The sequence below is a fragment of the Danio rerio genome, chromosome 18 (genome assembly GCF_052040795.2).
Source record: "Danio rerio strain M-AB ecotype USA chromosome 18, GRCz13ab, whole genome shotgun sequence".
NCBI classification, from domain to species: domain Eukaryota; kingdom Metazoa; phylum Chordata; class Actinopteri; order Cypriniformes; family Danionidae; genus Danio; species Danio rerio.
Window position 1 is genome coordinate 36,694,003 of NC_141038.1, and position 18,539 is coordinate 36,712,541.

An 18,539-nucleotide genomic window follows, 5' to 3' on the forward strand; every position below is an offset into this window, starting at 1 on the left:
GGGGTGGAGCGATCACAAACTGAGGGGACGGGGTGAGTCAGTGGAGCGAGGAAGCGATCAAAAATTGAGGAGCAGGGAAGGGGGGCGGGATGGAGTGACAACACGGGGAAGCCTTCACAAACTGAGGAGCGATCATAAACAAGCGGCGAGAGTGTCAAAGTAACCGGAAGTCATTCATTTTCAATGAAAACCGGCGGCGAGTAGCAGCGCGGCGCATCTTCTATGGTGTGGGTGTCGAGGAGAGTTGAAATCAAGTCAACTTTATGGTAATGAGTGATGACGCGGTTCGGCTGCAAGCAATCAGTGTGAAGTAGTCCAGCGCTTTAGAGGAGTTCAAAAAACACAGTCCTGTGAACTTTGGTTCCGACCACAGTTGCTCCCAGGGGTTTGATTATTGCGGTTGCCGGATTTTCAAATCGTGACGACGCGGGGCCCCCTGTGGTGCAGTGTGCAACTTGCGTGTGTTGAGTAGGCTATGTAAAGTATCTGAAAGGCACATGATCCCTTGCGTCACATTCGCCGCAGATTGATTGGTGTGACGTCTTGTGTAACATCTTGTATACAAAGCGTCACTGACAATCCTGTACACAGCGCTAAAATATTAGTTATGCAGAAATAATTAAAATATCAATACAAATATCAATATCAATTTTAAAAAATATATATCGATACCAAATTAAAGGCCTCTGAGTATCTTCTAAGTCCACTAGATCCTTTCAGAGGTGCGTCCAGCTCTGTGAGCTTAGAAACTTCTCCAGAAACAGCGGTGCTTCTGACCTAGCCGAGCCCAGTTTGATGCACTGTTGTCGGGATCAGCTGGAGGATTACTCCCGAGACACCAACAACAGGTGATACGTCATAATCATGCCCCAACTAGAGCAAGCTCCTGATTGGATAACGCGGCGTGAATGTCCGCGAAAGTTCAGATTTTTTAACTCGAGCGATTCGCGTCAAACGCGCAAAGCGCTCAATTTGCATTGGCTTAACATGTAAATCACTTGTGCTTGACGCGCGTTCCACATCATTACACACACAGCATTGCTGCTTTTCAAAAAAAAAAAAAAAAACTTTACTTTTACCATAAACTGACATATCAACCATCTGGTAAAGGCTTGTATTTTAGAAATTATGGCATATGTTGAAAAAAATGCATTGAGTGTGTTAACTAACGATACTAAATGCTATACAACTATAATTCATTCAGAGTTTGTTATTAAATGCATTAACTAGAATTAACTAATAATATCTTATTGTAAATTGTGACATCCAATGACATCTAGATGAAATCCTGTAGAAAAAAGGCGTCATCATGAACAGTATAGATGCAACTTATCCCAATTAGTACATGACCTGAAATGAGCACGCCAGACAAAGGAGACATGATAATAGACTCCAAGAAAATGACTGAAAATTACTACCTAATTCCATCAATAATATTATCTGTGTGGGAGGGAAGATGACGCTCTGATAACCAAGGTTGGCCACTTAGCATCATCTTTTTTTTTTTTTTTATTGTAACAGCCCACACAGCCTTAATCATAAATTAGTTAATAGAGAGTGTGAGTAGGTAAAAAATACAAAGAGAACGAAAGATGTGGACCACTCTGTATATTTTTCTGTTGTTTCGCTGTTTCTCTTCAGAATCAGCCCTTCGATCAGGTTCCTGTCAGCTCCAGGGACGATTTAAGTTGGAAGGAATGTACCAGGATGGAGATTTTATACTTGGAGGTCTGTTTCATGTTCACTTTTTCACAGTTTTCCCAGAGCTGAGTTTTCAAACAGAGCCAGAACCACCATACTGTGAAAAGTGAGTCTGAGGCATTTTATATATATATATATATATATATATATATATATATATATATATATATATATATATATATATATATATATATATATATATATAAAATGTATTATATAAGTGATCCAAAAATGTATCCAAACATTCACAATAGGAGTCTGAAAGTAATATTTGTTTTTACATGTATTTACATGTAAGTATTAATGCTTATATTGATTTATTTGAATTATTTTCATTAGCATGGCAATGATATATCATCATGTGATGTGCTTATTTTAATTTACTTGATTTCTTAATATTATTTTATTTCATTTATTTTCTTTTAAAAGATTTAATATAGAAATCTTCCAGCAGGCACAGACAATGGCTTTTGCAGTAGATGAGATCAACAGGAATCCAAATCTGCTGCCAAACATCACTCTTGGTTACCACCTTTATGACAATTGTGTCAGACTAGGAATAGCATTCCGGGCAGCCATATCCCTGGCTAGTGGGACAGAAGAGTCCTTCTCCAATTTAAACTGCACTGGCCCTCCTCCAGTGATTGGAATCGTGGGAGATCCAAGTTCAACTCCCTCCATTGCAATTTCCAATATTCTTGGGCTGTTCCGGGTACCTATTGTAAGTTGGGAGAAATATGCAAAATGCATTGAAGTTAAATTTTGTGTTTTTAAATTATATACTGATGCAATGATCATGTTAAATCATACTCCTTTTTTTCACATTTTTTATCTTATTAGGTTAGTCACTATGCCACTTGCTCTTGTTTGAGTGACAGGAAAAAGTATCCATCTTTCTTCAGAACAATTCCCAGTGATGCCTTTCAGGTGCGAGCTATGATTCAGATTTTGAGATATTTTGGATGGACTTGGGTTGGTCTTATTTACAGTGATGATGACTACGGCATCTACGCTGCTCAGTCCTTCCAGCAGGAAATGTTGCTGTTTGGATATTGTGTTGCTTTTTCTGCAATTCTTCCCCATGACAACAACCACAGAGATATTCAACGTATAACAGCCATCATTCAGGCCTCTACAGCTAGAGTGGTGGTTGTTTTTTCCACTTCATCCTTTTTAATACCTTTGATGGAGGAGGTGGTGGTACAGAACATGACAGGTAGGCAGTGGATTGCAAGTGAAGCTTGGACCACCTCTCCAGTATACCACACTCCACGTTTTCTGCCAATCCTAGGGGGCACACTGGGCATAGCTATCAGGCGAGGAGAAATCGAGGGCCTTCATGACTTTCTGTTACGTCTCATTCCCAGTAATGATAAAAAAAATAGTATAATAAGAATTTTTTGGGAAAATATTTTTGGGTGTAGTTTTGAAAAGTGGGGTACAGAGACATTTGGAGAGCAAGTAAAAAATATTTGTACAGGACAGGAGGATCTGAGCACCACAGACACACCATATACTGATGTGTCAGGGCTAAGAGCAGCTTATAATGTCTATAAAGCAGTTTATGCCCTGGCACATGGACTTCATGATCTCATGCAGTGTGAGGAGGGTAGAGGACCATTCAATGGGAACAGTTGTGCTGAAACAACAAATCTAAAACCCTGGCAGGTAAACATAATGCAGTCTTTTAAAATCACTGAAAAATCAATTTAGATATAATTTCAAATAATATTTTTTTAACATATGTCCTTTCTAAAAACACAGCTGGTTCACTACCTCCAAAATGTAAACTTTACCACAGGCTTTGGTGATCAAGTGTCATTTGATAAAAATGGAGATGCTTTGCCCATCTACGATGTGCTGAACTGGCATCCAAGCACTGATGGATCAATAAAACTACATACAGTTGGGTTGGTAAACAAAGGAGCAGCAATGGAGATGGTGCTTACATTGGATGATGATGCAATATACTGGAATTTTGAGACAAGAAAAGTAACAATAATTACATGTTGATGTCATTTTGAAATTATATTTGTTAATTATATATAATTTGTAAATACTTAATTTGTTCTGATATATAAATATATATATATATATATATATATATATATATATATATATATATATATATATATATATATATATGTGTATATATATATATATATATATATATATATATATATGTATATATATATATATATATATATATATATATATATATATATATATATATATATGTGTATATATATATATATGTATATATATATATATATATATATATATATATATGTATATATATATATATATATATATATATATATATATATATATATATATATCAGACCAAATTAATTACAAGGTCAAGCTTATTTTTATAATGTAAAAGAGATGATCACAGATGTCTTTTTCAGCCTCCACAGTCTGTGTGCAGTGAGAGCTGCCCTCCAGGAACCAGGCAAGCAAGGAGGAAGGGTCTTCCGGTATGTTGTTTTGACTGCTTGCCATGTGGTGAAGGAGAGATTTCTAATGCAACAGGTAAGAAGATTATTTTTGACAAAATTAAACAGAATGTTTTAATACTGCCTCTCTTTACAGCATTTGTGTGTTTCTTTTTCAAAGGTGCTATTGAGTGCACAGTATGTCCAGATGAGTTCTGGTCCAATCCAGAGAAGGATCAGTGTGTACCAAAAGAAGTAGAGTTTCTGTCCTATGAGGATCCTCTGGGCATCTCTTTGACCACTGCTTCTCTGCTTGGCACCTGCTTCTGTGCTCTTGTGATGATAATCTTTGCTTTGCATCGTAACACTCCTATTGTACGTGCCAACAATTCAGAGCTCAGCTTCCTGCTTCTGTTGTCACTAAAAATGTGCTTCCTTTGTGTGCTACTGTTTATTGGTAGACCACAGTTATGGACATGTCAGTTAAGACATGCTGTGTTTGGCATAAGCTTTGTCCTGTGCATCTCCAGCATTCTGGTCAAGACTATGGTGGTAATAGCTGTGTTTAAGGCATCTCGACCAGAAGGCAAAGGAGCAATGAAATGGTTTGGAGCAACTCAACAAAGATGCACAGTTCTGGTCCTTACGGCCCTCCAGGTTGTTATATGTGTAGTCTGGCTATTAACTGCATCTCCAACACCCCATAAAAACAACCAATATATTCGCTCAAAAATAGTATATGAATGTGCCATTGGCTCAGTGGCTGGTTTTTCTCTGCTGCTGGGATACATTGGACTGTTGGCAGCAATAAGCTTCCTGTTAGCCTTCTTGGCAAGAAATCTTCCAGATAATTTTAATGAAGCAAAGTTTATCACTTTCAGCATGTTGATATTCTGTGCTGTTTGGATTGCATTTGTTCCAGCCTATGTGAGCTCTCCAGGAAAATATGCAGTTGCTGTAGAAATTTTTGCTATCCTGGCTTCCAGTTTTGGATTATTAGTGGCCATATTTGCACCAAAGTGCTACATCATTCTTTTACATCCAGAGAGAAACACTAGAAATGCCATAATGGGAAGAGAAATGCAAAATAAATAGTTTTACTTTGTTATAGCGTAAACATGAACTCAATTTGACACTGTAATTTTTGGATTGAGCTCTTGGATCAGTTGCAGAATTTTTCTGTACATGTTGATTTCTGAGATAATTTAGTTCCATTTGTTTGTTTTTTTAAGAATGATGTTTAATAAATATATCAGTTGAATGTTTTTTTTTTTTTTTTTTGTCATATTGGCAGTAATTTATATCTGCAGACAGAGCAAACAAGTCACCTGAAGATAATTTAATACATAAAAATATATTTTGGAGTTTACACAGCTATTTACACTGTAAAAATTTGGACTCTTATGCTCAAGCCTGGGACAAGTAAAAAAAAAAAAGTTTGGTTGTAAGTACCACATATTTTAATTGTAACCAATTTTGTAATTCTGTTTTCGAAACTGGCTTTCTTTTACACAAAATAATAAATAAATAAAATCCTCCTAAAAAAAGCATGTATTACTACGTATTACCCCACAACAGTGCTTGGCTAAGAGTTAATGACAAAAATCATGATTTGGATATGATGGAAGGCAGATCTTATTTATCCATAATTAATTTAACCTCTTTGAACGTTAAAAAAAACAGACGACCCTATTCTTGAGTTATTTAGAATGCATCACTTTTTTATTTACATGTTGGACAATGAAACTTAACTCCTAGTTTTATACCATGAACATTTATTAGTATAGTGTAGGGCCTCTTTTGCAGCCAATACAGCATCAATTGGTCTTTTGCAAGTCCTGCACAGTGGCAAGAGGAATTTTGAGCCATTCTTCTTGCAGAATAGTGGCCAGGTCACTATAACTGCATTTACACTGCAGATCTTTATGGTCATTTCCAATTTTGTGACTGTATCCAATTTAAAAAAAAAAAAACATCATTTTAAAAGTGACTCATATCCGATTATCTGCATTTACACTCAGCAAAGGCACAGTAACCATGAAAAAAGGGCGGGTGCTGACTGACAGCTGAGTGCTCTTTTCTCCTTTAATCTGTTCACAGGGTTTAATTTACTTTTATTCTTTTTAAGAATTGTTTTATTATAATTTATGACAAAAACAGTTCTCATTGGGCCATCTTCTTTTAATTTAGGCCTTTTTACACCAGTAGGCATCTTGATTTAATATCCATGACATTATTTATGCATGTGATGTACACAATAGTTTTATATTGGTTACGTGGCGGATGTTACGCTCTCTTGCTAGCATGCTTTTACTTGTGCTACCCGACAATATAAAAGCTTTTTTAGTCCTTGTGTATAAGAATTAAGGTTTGCAATTCTGCTGAAGTCTGTTCTGAAATATAAGTGTCAACGTTGACATCATTTAATATGATTTTTAATGATGCGTGGCTTGCATTGACAGGTGAAAATTTGATCTACCTGCTTACACTGTAGACTCAAGGGCACAGATCCAATTCATATCAGATAAATTTCCACATATGAACAAGGCCTGAATCTGATTTGAGTAAATCTGAATCCATGCGATCCATTTTCCTGCTTACACGTACAAAGGCCATATTCGATCTGTGCCACATGGGGGGAAAAATATCGCGAAACTCTCGTGGCGTACCACAGTACTCTCACGCCCCCTGCTGCCCATTGTTGAGATTGACGTCACTTGTCTCTAACTAATTGAACCAATTTAAACATCTTTATTTTATCACATTTGATTAAATTGTATTAGTAATGTTGAGCATTTGCTCTAAATATTATATTCTAAAGTTAGTATTATCAAGTTAGTATTTTTCACTCAGTTACTACTGTATGCACGATGGTTACTTTACATGGTATTAAGATGCAGATCCCCCAGACACATTTAAAGGTTCAGGACACCCTGGAGAACTTTTTTTTCATATTAACAGATTTGTGTGTGTTGAGCATCAGTTAAGACAATGTTAACACCTGTCAGCTTTAATTGTGGGGAAAACTGGATAATTTTGAGCTTTTGTCAGCAAATTTTAGCTTCCGGGTTTAAAATGATTTTTGGGGCGGGATCAAAATCGGCAATGTAGCGCAGTACTGCAAGTGCAATGATGACGCGTCGGTTTTTTATTATTATTCATAGCGGAGTTTCTTATCCTATGAGAAGAGCCGGCTGCTTAATTATTCATGAGACCTGCCAGAGTCAAGCCCGAGCTGTGAGACACGTCACGGACCCACGGCACTGGCACACAGTATTTAGCCGTTCATGAAGGCTCATTTGCGTTTGTTTCCATGATCCACGGGGTTTGTTGCATGTTTTCCCCCGCGATCTTGTCAGGGCCGATCATACAGCAAAGCTGTGTGTGTGCTACAAGCATTTTTTTCGGGAGAGCAGCACGAGAATTAGAGAATGGCGGACGCTGTCTTTTATCAGGAGTTCGTTCACATTCAGACACATCACTGTGCTGCTGTGTTTGCCTAAATCCTCCAGATTACCAGCAGGGCTAACGGTTAAAATAGACAGGTCAGGAGACCTGCTGCACTGAGTCTGCTGGATACGGGGATTGAGGGAGAAGTCCTCATTTATAGGGTTTACATGAACACACTTATCTTTATAATGATATAAATTGTGGTTATGTGTATATGAAATTACGAATAGCAAATGTAGCAGGGCATTTAATCACTGTTCATTTCTTTGGATTTTTAACTTTGTAAACTATAAACTCATGGGTCTCATTAGCTTTGTTCGCTCACGTTCTCCCCTGCTGGCCACACCCACTCCTGCCCGATGCTCGCGGAGCTCCACGCCCATTAATCATGCATCTTTTGAAAAAATTCTGAAGTAGACTTTAACCGAAAGTGGGGGGTGTCATAGCCATTTAAGTCACCTGTGTGGGAACATTTTGGTTTTCCAGTGGAGTGCAGGAATAATATTTGTCGTAGACAAAGCGCACGTCTATCTGTCGTAACTTTACCGAAACTTACTTATAAGGAATATTATGGTATGTTAGGGTGTAAGCAAAAGACTGACAACAGAACAGCCAACTACAGTGATTTGATGTACAAAAGTGAGACCAAACTAATTCCCAAATATATACTAGAAAGATAAATATTTACACTGATAAAAATAATATAATAAAGAAGCAAATTCAAACAAAGTATGAAATAAAAATTTGTTAAACTCGAGTAAAGGGACGATAGTGAATCCAAACAAAGGAAATTCTTCTTCCCTATACTGAACTGTAGAATAAAATAAAAACAAAGATGATGTTCACCTCTTATCTGATGTCTTTAACAATACATTTTCTACGTATTTGCAAAATGTAACTCATACAACATCCCTATCCACCTTACTCTGAGCAAAGAGTGAACTTGAGGAGGTAGGCTATAGCTTAATATTGTCGGGAAAGAGCCGAGCCGAAAATTAACAAACAAATCAATTGAAATAAAAATGTACAAACCTCACAAAATGTCTCAAAGTGGGCAAAAATGCAAAATAATTTTGCTCAATGAAAGTTAAGCAAGAATGAAAATTATAACTATGTCAGCATAATACACGAAAAATGAGATCAAAGGAAAAATCGTTCTCTGCTTTTCATATCCCCGCGCGGCCGCATCATCTCCGCCTCACCTCCAAAACGCGGCCTGTGAATGAGCGTTTGCTCGCACCGTGTGTTATAGAAATGATTCTCCTTGTAAGGTGCTGCAGTCATGGAAATATGCGATATTGTTTCTCCCAGAACGATTGCAGATTTTCCTCTGATCACCCCTCTAACTGAAACTTCGAACAGCAGGCTACTCTTGCACTTCCTACATTATTGGGTGTCTCATATCTTCCCATTCTGCATTGTAGCGTACAGTCCACAGACAAAATTTCTTATTGATTTTATCACGGTCTGGCTTTGGTCGACAGAACGGTTTTACGACTCCTGGCTCCACAAAGTCTGGGTACCCCCGCTAGACTTATCTCTTCAGTGTCCCTGGATTACTGAGTCTGTCGCTTCAAAGACATTCCTGCCCAAATACACACACACACACACACAAGACTGTTCCGACAGAAAGAAAATGAACTCATCAAATCCTGAACCAGCACAAAACTAAGTGTTATGTTTTGTAAACTTTGTATCTCATTTCTGACTTTTCTTACCTGTGTAACCTCTCTTATAACCTGTATGCATGTCCCCTTTAGGCCTTTGTAAAGCATAAATATTGTAAGGATATGAATAATTATGTTGATGTACTTTAAACCCCCCCATGTTTGGTACCGATGGGTTTCTGCTGACATTTTACAACACATGATGCATAGAGCAAGACCATAACTCGCACTGCTTTATTCTTTATTCTCAAATTTGCATACGAGCAGCCCCGAGACAAAGGAAGGTTCGCGCGCAAATTTTCCCCTGAAACCATTGGTCAGAATGCTGTACGGGTTGTCACGTGACCCGCAGGTATAAGCAGACCTTTTGCCCAAACATCTGCGCAGAAAGAGAACGTCCTAAAAAGGAACATCATTGACGGTGGTCCCTTTAAGGGCCACACGGCTCTTCACAGCCGCATGGACTTTCCCGCCACGTTTTCTTTATTTTCCGGCAAAAGTAACTCAGTTTAAAGTTTGCGATCGTGTTCGTCCGAATTGCATTACAAACTCCACGCATCAAGAAGGACATCAAAAGGAGTTTCATCATGACGGAAGAGAGCCGCATAAAAGAGACCTCCAGACATGAAAGACCAGGTGATTTTAGTTATACGATTAAGCTGTGCCCCTTTTATCAAAAAGGTGTTTTTATAACCTTGGTGGTCCGTAATGGTGCGTGTGGAACTGAAAGCTTTGTCACTCTTTTACCTGAAATCTATATTTCCGCGCTTTGCTATCTCTCTCTGTTCATGTTTTTATAGTCCCGTATAAACCCGATATCTCCACGTGGTTTACCTTTGTTTTGTGTTTAATGTATGTTTGTGCGTTTGTTTGTTCGTTACGTCTGACTAGTCAATAAATTCCATTATAATCAAATGAATTGTATTGTTTGCCTCACGAGAAAATGTCACTGAAATACAGATTCCCCTGCCTAGCTATTATAAGTTGTTTAAAACTTTTGAATGATTAATCTACTTCACAAGAAGTAGCAATTAAATTCCCTTTTTCTAAATGAATAGATTACCGTGTCCGCTCGGAAGAGCGGCGGCTCTGCTTGTGTTCGTTTGGTCAAGTTAACAATAAATTGATCCGGAATATTAATGATTAATAATAATTCGTTATTGTTGATAATTAATATTCATAATCTGGGAATCCGCTTGGTCGCGCGAGCATGATCATTTACAATCATATGTTTGTTTGACCAAATTGACTGAAGCTTAAGCCGGAATATTAATAATTAAGAATAAACCGTTATTGTTGATTATTAATATTCATAAAATGAGCTAATTTCATGTTACAGCATATAAGCCCACTCTCTGCTTTTTCACTGATCCACTGCCATGTCCCGCAATACACCCTTAACCGACCTGCAATTAGGTAATTAAAATGTATTTTTTTATAATCGACCCGCGGTTTATCCACAGAGCCCACGGATAAAGCCTAACCGACATCCACGCATCACTAACAGAAGGCAAAAATGCAACCTTTACGGCTGCAATTTATTTTACTGCAATATTACTGCAATGTATTTTACTGTAGAATATGTCATGTAAAAACACTGTACAAACACATTATATATATATTTTATCATTAAATGGAAACCTTTTTATCATTAAACGGAAACCTATCTATCTAAATGAAATCAAAAATGAGCATCATTTCTATGTCTGCACAGAGATCAAGCCTCTCATCTGAGAATGTGGACATTATAGTGTTTTTGAAGAACTTAAAACTTAATTGAATATTTTAAATGTACTTAGAAAGGAAAAGCCTGTTTATCTTTTACTAGTCTACACTGCATTTTTATTTAATTTTAGTTAGTTAAGATGGCTGCACTAAAGAGAATAGTTTTTTCTGACCAGTCTATATTGGAGGTATTTATTTAATTTTTGTTGTTTACTCAGGTTTTCTGACTGTACTAAAATGTGATGGCAAAGTTAATAATGAAAAAGTTTTTTTCTTGTTATTAAGTGAATCTATTGTTCCTTAGCATTGCTGAGAAAGATGACAGCAACCCTAACCCCACAGCAAACAGAAACCGAACCATGGCTCCAAAACCGTGCCTTTGGTTTATCGTTACACCCCTAATATATATATATATATATATATATATATATATATATATATATATATATATATATAGTAGGAGGGTTGAATGAAGAGGCCAACACAAGTTGTTAGTGAACACCCCCCCGAAGGGCTTTTATTTACAATGCTTGAGCTCGTGAATATGTATCCGCTTCTTAAGTGTGATGTCACGTGGCGAGGCTTCCGGGTCCAAGCACTCTATTCAACTGAATGGGGAGATTCATGAAATGGTAATAATAAACGTTTACAGACTTCCGGTGACGTCATGTGGCTAGTAGCAGGTTGAAGAAATTGCTCCGTTTAAATACAAAAATAATTCCTAACTAAATTACATAAAACTCTGCAAATCTTTACTTAAACAAAATGGCATCATCCCTAAGGGATCGCAAAAACAGGAACAAGTTAAGGACAAGGGGGACATTTTGAAACAGTTGACTCTGAAACAAGCCTCGTTTTTGCCGGCGGTTGCAGATGCTAGCTCGCATGACTCTGGGTCAAGAATATTGGAGGAACTTAAGAAAATGAGGAAAGATAATCAAGATGGACACATGCAAACTCAGCTCTCCTTAACGAGACTAGAAACGACTTTTAAAGGACTAAAAGATGACGTGACAAATTTGGAAAAGAGAACCTTGGAGGTGGAGGACCGTATTAGCGCTAACAAGGACACTGTGAAGCGCCATGAGCAGGCCATTCGACACCTGTTGCAGCGCGACATGCACCTGACTGTGCGCTGCGAGGACATGGAGAACAGACTACGGAGAAACAACCTGAGAATTTACCGTGTGCCAGACGGAAGTGAAGTAACAGATGTAAAACTTTTCGTACAAGAGTTGCTTAAATCTGCCCTTGAACTACCCCCAGAGATGAACATCAGCATCGAGAGAGCCCACAGAGTACTTACCGGCAGACCTAAAAATCCAGATGCTGTCCCGCGATCCCTGATTGTGAAGTTTCTGGACTACTCCATCAAAGAGTCTATAGAGTGGAGGAACTATGACGTCAATTTGTATGCAAAAACCCGGAAGCGAGTTAGCATTTTAGCACTTCCGGTTCCCTCGTCCCAAAGTCAATGGGTTTTTTGAATGGGGTTTGAGTAAAATCGCTTAAATAAGGCACGTGTTTAACACCAACTCAATATACTTTCACGTTTTGTTCTACGACATAAAACACATCAGTTACAGCACACTCTTCTACTTTTAAATCAATTATGCTTCTTTAAAAAGATGGTTGCTATCAAGTTGCTAAATGAGACTACAGGCGACGTCGGGGACATGATACGTCATCGCGCTGATCTGGTCTGGAGCGCAGCTCGCTTGTGTTGGGCGTTTGGATTTGTCTGTGATTTTAGGTATTTTCATGAATAGTATTTTATAGTTTGTTGTATTATTCTAATTGGGAATTCAGATTGTGTAGATAATTCCTTCACATGTAAAGGCTGTCGAGACAGACTAATTTGTTGATCATTTATTTAAATTAAACGATATTATGAAGATACTGCTCACCAGTGCAGCCTGTTTCTTTCCTGCTCTCAGTAATGCAAACATGTGAATAAATGTGTAAAAATACAGTACATGCATGTTAACTGTCATTTTAACATGATCAAGTGATTTCTAGTCTTTTTTTCTTCATCTGATCACATTTAACTGCAGTATTTACACTCCTTCATAAAACGTATAGCAGATGTGACTGTATGGGCTGTTTTTCGCTGAACTTCGTGACAAAAAGGAATATTGAATGTTGCTCTGTGTCCATGATGATGAAACTTGCAGGCATTTGATAGACTTGTTCCTCCTCACGCCTAGTTTCTGTCGTCTGTTTAAGGTAAGCAGGCTGTGTGCACGCGAGCGATACACTTATTTAAATATGTCTGTTGAAAATACTATATAGGCACATTTATACACATATATATATACACATTATACACGCAAAGCAAAATAGATGTATTCCCCACGTAAAAACGATCCAAAGGCACAAAAGTCTATGTGTGTTTGCGTATTTATTAGTTTATAATATATACCGCAGATTGTAATATAATAAACAGAGAGATTAACTCTTTGTCATGAACGTTATTTCTAAAAATAAGCTTGATAAGTCATCTGTAGCAGGGTGGGGCTGACGTCACTGACGAGCGCCACGAGGGCAGTGTAGTCCGTTTACAGCCTAATGTTAGCTTTTCAAGTCTTGCGTTTGCATTTAATATCCAAAAGTGCTCAATGTTGTATTTTCGTGTGACAATTATCCGGCTGAACAAAACGTGTAAGTGTAATGAACAGTGTTTGAACACAGAGCTTATTATTCGCAATCTTCGAAAACCCTATGGGAAAATCCTATAGGGATTTTCACGAGGGAACCAGTTTACCAGTTTTATGCTAGCAGCCGATTAGCCTACAAAGTGACATCATAGTTCCTCCACTCTATTCTGATTGTGGCCAGATGAGCGCCGCCCCTCTGTGGTTGCTGGTGGCATACCCCCTACCCTATTAGTAATCAGTGTGGAAAGATATAAAATTACAACAAGGATGGTATGTGTCACGAGTCCCGCCCCTTCCGACTGGTCTCTTCCCGCTTTCAGTCACTCGCCGGCAGGTATGTGGATGACAGCTCGTCTGTGTACGGTTTGCTTCATTGGGAAAGCTTATGTTTTGTATGTTTGTTTAGTGTTGCGTCTTATAGGGATCCTGGTGTTGGTTTGCATCTACGGCTGCCCCTCTGCTGGTAACTGACTCGTTGCTTTTTGATAGAAAGTTGATGGTAGTAAAGTGGTGATATCATTATTTGTTTCTTCCTCCCTTGCAGTCAGCAGTTTGTTTCACTGCATTACAAAACTGCGTTTAACCCAACGAATATGTCTAGGATTTATTAATAATTGATCAAGCCCGTTTTCCTCTGTGTTGGTGTTCTGGTGCTCTATTGATTAGGCAAAATTGAGTGTTTGCGGTAAGTTATTTTAAAATCCTTTGATTAGCTTGCTCGTGGACTCGCTCTAACGGTTAAATTCCTTCACCATTTTACAGACCTAAAGTGATTGCTGGGTGCCATTTGACAACCTGTAGCTACGTGGGAGGTTTCTAAACGACGCTGCTGCTTTAGGGGACAGGTTCACTGCTGTTTGAGTGTTTTTAGGAGGCTGCTTAACTGCTGCCACGATGCTATTTTAGTTTTTTTTTAAATTATGCTTTAGGAGTGTTTTAGTTAGTGAACACTGCTTGGACAGTATATTTGAAGGCTGTGGTTGACTGATTTTGAATGCTGTCATTTGTTTTCTCTTTTTTTCTAGTTATGTATGGGTAATTTTGCCTAGTTTTTGTTATATATTTCTTTTGTTGGTCTCATTGAAATTTGTATTTTCCCTAAGTTAAGATTTTTTTTTTCTATTACATTGCTTTTTTTGTATGCTTTATTGAAATTGTATGTTTTTCTCATTTGTAACAGTCTCTGTATGTTTATTTGAGACTGTTAACCTCTGTTTCTTTCTCTCTCTCCTATAGTCTGTATTTATGGGATGTTTTCCTCAGCCGAAGGCTGATTAAAAGGGGTTTTCATATACTATTGTTGCCATTTTCAACCATCAGTGTGTGGTGTGCCTGAGTGATTGTGTGTTGGGGTTTAAGTGACTGTTTTCTTAAAATTTGTAGTAACTGGATTTTGTGTTTTCAGGAGCAGAGCACCTAAGGCAGGGTGGATTCCTGGTGGAGGTCTTTCTTGCACGTGTGCTGTGTGTGCGTGTGTGTGTGTGCACTGTGTGAGTGTGCGTGCATCACAGGTCTGGTTGTCTTTGCTGTGGAGGCCTTGTTGTGCCCTTACTCTCTGCTGTCACGTCTCCGATCCTGCACTCCTAAATCCAGGTGTGTGTGTGTGTGTTTGTGCATAGTGTATTTTTAGTGGATGATTTTATTGATTCATAACAGCATATACATTGTCCCCCTTTTTGATGCATTTTTGAATAAAGTTTGTATGTATTTTTCCTACCCATGTCTCTTGCCGTTTACTGCAAGCTTACCTGTGTTGCCTTTCTAATATAAAATATAGGTCCCTGGCCATATTCCAGGGTGGCGTAGTCGTGCGAGCTGTTGAACATTATTGAACCCCTTGGTTATGCCACAGAAGGAAAGCATGGGAGCAAAAAAAAGTGATGTATTAAGAAGGACAAATATACTTTGACCACGACTTCTCGCCCGAATTGCAGAAGAAAAGATCGCTTGTGCGTGACGCAGTTAAGCAGCTGCGAACGAAGAACATCAGAGCCAGGTGTATTTTCCCTGCACAGCTGAGAGTGGGCCTAGAAGACGGTGAGAAAACCTTTCCGACGATGGCAGATGCTCAACCTGTACTTGAGAAGATGGGGGTGAAGGTGAGTGTGGACGAAAGGGAGCAGCTGGAAGTGGAGCTGTCCAAACGCGGATGGAGCACTGCGGGAGCAAAAGCATGGAGCGGCCCTCAAACCCGTTCATGCGCAGGGATTAAATCCTTTTTCACCACAAAGGAGTGAGCTTTTTCTTTTTTCATTTATTGTTTCTTTGACGAGTACATCTCATGTTTGAGACTGATACCAGTTAGGAGAATTATGATAAACGGTTTTAACGCTGGACGGGGTGGGAGGAAAAACGAGTGGAGTTTCATCCTTCCATGGCTTGGCGTGCAACAGACTGCCCTAAGAACCGGATACAGTGACGCAAAACGTTTAGTTTTGTTTTCCTAGGAGGGCCAGTCACCATCCTCTGCCCAGGAAACATCAGGGACTGGCTTTTTCAGGTTTGATAACTGACTGATCCAGTCTGGTATGTGGAAGTCTACATTGTTTTGTTCACTTTTGTTCTGTTATGTTCTTAATGTTCTTTATGTCCTGGGATTGAAAATTAGCCAATCCCTACAAATATGTAAAAAATATTTTTTGTTTTGCTCCATGATGAATAAGTTCATAGTACAAGATGAACAATCTAATTTGTATTACTTATAATGTTAAAGGGCTGTGTAGCCCCATTAAGAGGAAAAAAGTATTCAACCAATTAAAGAAATTTAACTGTGCTATAGCTATGCTTCAGGAGACACATCTTTCAGAAAAGGAGCATTTGACGCTGAAGAGGGAATGAGTTGACCAGCAATATAGCTCCTCATACCACAATGGGAGGAAGAGGGGTGTTGCAGTTCTTTTCAATAAATCTATTTATTTTTGTCATGAAAAACATTTTTGTGATAAAGAGGGGCGGTATGTGATGGTAATTGGAAGTATATGGGACATTAAAATAACTTTGCTTAATTTATATGCTCCAAATGAGGACAACCCAATTTTTTCAAGAAGATGGCATAATTGATAGCAGATAAAGCAGAAGGGATTATTCTATTTGGCGGGTACTTTAATTGTGTTTTGAGAGCAGCTGTTGATAGGCTCCCTGTAGGTTCAGGTTCAAAATCCCAAAAGTCTCTGGCTCTTTTAGCACGGATGAGGGAGCTAGGCTTGGTTGATGTCTGGCGCAGCTTACATCGCAAGGAAAGAGATTTTACTTTTTTCTCACAGGTTCACTGTGCCCACTCAAGGTTGGATATGTTCCTGAAGTCGGGAACAGACTCCTTTAGAGCCACTGAATGTAATATAGAAGCAATCACCGTCTCAGACCATGCTCCAGTATGTTTGAAATTAAAGATGAGCCCAAATAATAATTTTAAATATTGGAGAGCCAATGTATCCATATTAAATAAAGAAATAGTTAAACAAGAGTTACAAAAAAGCATTATTGACTATCTTGAATTTAATGATAAGAATGGGGTGTCTCCAACAGTTTCATGGGAGGGAGCCAAATGTGTCTTAAGGGGCAATATTATTGCAATTTGTTCCAGATTAAAAAAAGAGAGAATTGCAGAACAACTAGTATTAGAAAATAAAATCAGAACATTGGAAAGAGGATTTCAGACAACTCGGACGGATGACTTACAACAACTGAACAACTTGTTAACCTATAAAGCAGAAGGGCAGCTGAGATTTACAAACCAAAAATATTATGAATTTAGTAATAGGGCTAGTCGTTTGTTAGCATTTCAGCTGCGTAAATCGCAATCAAGCAGAGTGGTGCATAAAATAAAATGCCCAAAATCTGGGGATATGATGCACCAACTGAAGGAGATTACAAAGACATTTGCTAACTATTACCAGGAGTTTTATAGGGAAGAGGACTGCCCAAATAAGATGGAAAAGACTGAAAATTTGCTTAAATCAATTAATCTTAGTAAACTGACCGAGGAGGAAGCTGACCAAATAATAAGCCCAATAACAAAAGAAATAAAAAAAAACATTATGAAACTTAAAAATAACAAATCTCCAGGAGTGGATGGACTCCCTGGAAAATATTAAAGAGTGTTTGAAAAATAGCTGACGCCAATTTTGCATAAGGTTTACAATTATGCCCTCTCAGAAGGTGTTTCCCGCCACGGTCATGGTCTGAAGCCATTATTAGTGTCATCCATAAAGAGAGCAAAGACGCAACACTCTGCACCTCTTATCGTCCCATTAGCCTTCTATGTGTTGATTTGAAAATACTTACGGCCATCATTGCAAACAGAATTCAAAACCACATAAGAAAACGTGTAAAACCTGACCAGACTGGTTTCATTGCACAGAGGCAAGGAACAGATAATGTCAGAAGAGCCTTAAATCTCCAAATAATAGCGCAAAAAAGGAATATCCCATCAATGCTTCTCAGCTTAGATGCTGAGAAGGCGTTTGACAGAGTGGACTGGGCCTTTCTACAGCAGACTCTCCAACATATGGGTTTTAATGACACCTTTATTAAATGGATCCAAATATTTTATAAAGACCCCAGATCAAGAGTGAGGGTTAATGGCCACTGCTCTGATATTTTCCCACTGGGACGCAGCACTAGACAGGGTGAAGTCCTCTCCCCCTCTTTATTTGCACTTAGCATAGAGCCGCTGGCCGAACTGATTAGATCCAATCCTCTTATACAGGGAATAAAAGACGAAACCAATGCTTCTCATAAGCTGTCTCTTTTTTCTGATGATATTTTATTATTTTTGGAAAATCCAATTACCACCATCCCTGCCCTGCTCCAAAGCCTTAATGAGTATAGTACTGTATCGGGATATAAAGTTAATACAAACAAATCTGAAGCATTATTGATTGTTGGGAACTGGCCATCAC

At 38.3% G+C, this 18,539-nt stretch overlaps 1 protein-coding gene across 1 annotated transcript; it reads left to right on the forward strand.

The window, feature by feature from the left end:
- The first annotated feature begins 1,572 nt into the window (after window positions 1-1,572).
- On the forward strand, window positions 1,573-6,099 carry olfcq16 (olfactory receptor C family, q16). Its single transcript, XM_087293700.1, has 6 exons — window positions 1,573-1,807; window positions 2,131-2,422; window positions 2,542-3,369; window positions 3,466-3,693; window positions 4,113-4,236; window positions 4,321-6,099. Exons 1-6 carry the CDS (start codon window positions 1,593-1,595, stop codon window positions 5,232-5,234), a joined length of 2,601 nt encoding a protein of 866 aa, XP_087149826.1. The 5' UTR covers window positions 1,573-1,592; the 3' UTR covers window positions 5,235-6,099.
- Window positions 6,100-18,539: the final 12,440 nt, after the last annotated feature.

Excerpts from the sequence above, each read along its gene's own strand:
- olfcq16 (XM_087293700.1), top strand. The coding sequence starts at position 1,593 with ATGTGGACCACTCTGTATATTTTTCTGTTGTTTCGCTGTTTCTCTTCA. Across the intron at positions 3,370-3,465 it reads CAAATCTAAAACCCTGGCAG|CTGGTTCACTACCTCCAAAA; the intron begins GTAAACATAATG and ends CTAAAAACACAG. Across the intron at positions 3,694-4,112 it reads GGAATTTTGAGACAAGAAAA|CCTCCACAGTCTGTGTGCAG; the intron begins GTAACAATAATT and ends TGTCTTTTTCAG.